Source organism: Rhodamnia argentea, chromosome 11, assembly GCF_020921035.1.
Source record: "Rhodamnia argentea isolate NSW1041297 chromosome 11, ASM2092103v1, whole genome shotgun sequence".
In the NCBI taxonomy this organism is placed as follows: Eukaryota; Viridiplantae; Streptophyta; class Magnoliopsida; order Myrtales; family Myrtaceae; genus Rhodamnia; species Rhodamnia argentea.
In genome coordinates, this window is record NC_063160.1 from 13,725,688 (window position 1) to 13,728,946 (window position 3,259).

General features: G+C 46.5%; 1 protein-coding gene across 1 annotated transcript; it reads right to left on the minus strand.

Annotated features, from left to right (window-relative positions):
• Window positions 1-1,674: 1,674 nt before the first annotated feature.
• On the minus strand, window positions 1,675-2,729 carry LOC115736426 (histone H1). The gene is made up of 2 exons (XM_030668142.1): window positions 2,449-2,729; window positions 1,675-2,331 (listed from the first exon to the last, which is right to left on the minus strand). The coding sequence occupies exons 1-2, from the start codon at window positions 2,650-2,652 to the stop codon at window positions 1,894-1,896; spliced, it is 642 nt and encodes a 213-aa protein (XP_030524002.1). The 5' UTR covers window positions 2,653-2,729; the 3' UTR covers window positions 1,675-1,893.
• Window positions 2,730-3,259: the final 530 nt, after the last annotated feature.

Genomic DNA, 3,259 nt, shown 5'->3' on the forward strand with positions numbered 1-3,259 from the left:
AGACGGAGTCTAGACAGACGTTCACCATGATTGTTGTTCTTTTGTCCTAACAAACGCCTGGTGGTTCGTCGAGTGAAGATGACATAAATTGTCTCGAAATTTTGGCCCAATATAAAACGTGATCACCGACATTTAATATGTTCAATGAGGTCACCGAACTTTACTCCAATGTGCGGTGTAATCCATAAAATTTTAATTTGTTCAATGTGATTCCCGAACTTTAGCTCAATGTGCAATATAGTACATAAACTCTTCATTTGTTCAAATGTGATCCCTAAACATTTGGTGCAAGTTCAATTTAGTTCACCGACTATATGAATATTATCAATATTGAACATTTTCCTACATTTTGAAGACTAAATTGAACATTTACCAAAAGTTAATGGACCATATTGAACAAATTAAAAGTTCGGAGACAAAATTATATATTGGATCAAAGTTCATGAACCACATTGAAGAAATTAAAAATTCATCAAACGGTAATTATCCCGTTCGTCGACGATCACACAGAACCGAGACTTGCTGACACCTGTCAGTAGACCACATGAATGGGCTAAGCTAAGGTTTGCCGGCCTTTGCGAAATTTCAAATGCTTAGCAAGCAGTCGGGCCGGGGATTGCCCAAAGGTTATTAGGCTTCAATAGATCATGCCCATGCCCAAGTCCCGCCATGAAAATGACGTATTGGAGTTGGAGCAAAGGCTGAATCGGCCGATGTGATCCACACGGTCCTAACTTCCTCAACCTTAGTCAGACCGTTTAGAGCCGATGAGATCCACATGGGATCCGTCAACGATCCATACGCAATGTAATAATGTATTAGGCTCATTGAACGAGTTTTCTTAGATTGATTTTGGACTAATATGTTACTGCAAACTGATAACGGCCCAGGATCTTTGGGTGGTGATAGAATGGCAACTTCCTCCTCTCAAACCAAATTTGAATAGATTGTTTCTCAGATGAGATGAAGTAGCTTTTTAATTTTTTTTTTTTAATGAATACAATTTCGATTGATCACGTGGATCAGGGTCCACCTGATTAGAAATGCAAATTTCCGACAAGAGGGCACGATTTTTTTGGTTGGGTTTTGGGGGTTTGTGTTTCAAAAACATGACATGTAGTTACCCTGCTCGAATCTATGCTAATGGTGTTCATGCTATAATCGTGTCAACCCCTTTGACACGATTAATAAAACGGGTCGAGTTCCGGGCGGAACTCATGTGACTCGTTTAACGGAATGGGCCATGACATCTTGATTAACGACATGACTTATATTATTCTACTTAATATGAATTAGCTCTATTTTTCTTGGGTTAACTATCGTTACTGGGGTGAGACTTGGACATCGTGAATGTAATCCCAGCATTTGCCTGAAAAGACTTGGATTGATTATTACAAGGTCAAGGTTTCGAACCCTAAGTACAGAAAGTGGTGGCGGTGGTGAAGTTTTAACTTATAAGACATTGAGACAAAATGAGGTAAAATTAATAAATTGGACATTCGATTTTCAATCGAAGTGGGAAAAGGATTGGAATGAACTTCAACCCTATCTTCTTCTTTGAAGAGGGGGGAAAAGAAACGCAAATGGCATCGAATCCCTTCACCGGGAGGAAAAACGTCCGTCCGATGAAGCGACGAGAGATCAAAGTGGTCTATCAAGCTTTCACACCCATTCGGTAAACATCAAACACTCTTTATAAACCCTAATTACCACCGCCCATCTTCTTCATCAACCCCGTTTTTATTGACAGAAGAAGAAACTTAAACCAAACGCAGCAGCGACGTTCCATCCCATATTCACATTCACATTCACATCTCCCCCCCGCCAAAAAAGATCAAAAAGCCCAAAATTACATTACACTTCTTTCTCCTTTTTTGCCCCGTCCCTCCTACATCAAGCAGCAGCTACCTTCTTAGCCCTCTTCGCAGCAGGAGACTTGATGGACTTGGGCTGCTTCGGCTTTGCTGCCGCGGCCTTCTTCACCGGCTTCTTCGCAGCCTTCTTCACTGGCTTGGTCGCCTCCGACTTCCTCGTCCGCTTGGCCCTCGGAACAGGAGCCATCTCCTTCGGCTTCTTGGCGGCCGCCTCCGTCTTCTTCGGAGGCTTCGACGAGGGCTTGGCGCTCTCCTTCTTGCCCGTCTCGGAGAGCTTGTACGAGGCCTTGACCTTGATCAGCTTCCCCTTGGAGGCAGAGTTCTTCAGCTGGAGCGCTAGAATCTTCCTGAAGTTGGAGGGAAGCACGGCCTTGTGCTTGTCCTCCATGTACTTGGCGATCGCGTACGGGCTCGACCCGCTCTTCTCGTCCAGCGCCAGGATCGCCTCCTTGATCATCTGTTCCAAATAGAAACCAGTATCCGTCACATCACGTCCACAGCATCGGTCAATTGAACGCTCTGCCGATACTAGTCGATGTATCGCGCGAAGCTAAGATCGATCAAAAATCAGTACCTGGAAGTAGGGAGGATGCGAGGCGGTCTTCGGCGGCCTCGGCTTCTTCTCTCTCGGAGCCCGAGGCTTCTTCTCCTTCACCGGCTTCTTCGCTTCCTCCTCCTGCTCCACCTCCTTCGGCTTCTCGTCCTCCGTCGCCGGCGCCGGAGCCTCCGCCGGCGGCTGCTCGACGGCCGGTGCTTCGCCTTCTGCGGTGGTCGACATGGACTCGCAAGTAGCAGCAGTAGCAACACTAGAAACTTCGAAAAGGTTTTGTTTGTGCAAAGAAACACGATGACGACACTCGAAATGGCCTCCGCGCTATTTATACCGAAGGAAGGATCTCTGACGAAATCGAATGTGGATTCTGATTGGTCCGTCTCAGCTGCCCGGGGATCGCCAGGCGGGAGGAGGACATATCTGGGCCGAACACGTGGTGTAGGATCGGACGGTCGCTTCCGGTTCTCGCCCCCACGGGAATTTTCGAGCGTTCGGGGGTGGGGCTGGCGACTGCGGAAAAAGAAGGGGATAGGATTTCTTCGGCCGTGGACGTGGGAGATTGGCCTTTGTGAAGAAGAGAGGGATGTTGTGTTTTCTTGCTGGCTTTGGGGCCAAATTCGACTGCTTCTGCTTCAATTCTTGGGACGAAATTCACATGGGATTGAAGCCGAGAAAGTGTAGGTTTCAATGTGATTTGAATGATCGGAAATGGCTGGGGTTTGGGTCCTGCGTGAAGGTGCGAAATGAGAACGGTCGCTTCGGCTGCATTTTCTTTTTCGTTCGTGCCTTTGTTCATTGTAAAAGTTACGTCAGGCTCTAATAAAAACCTACA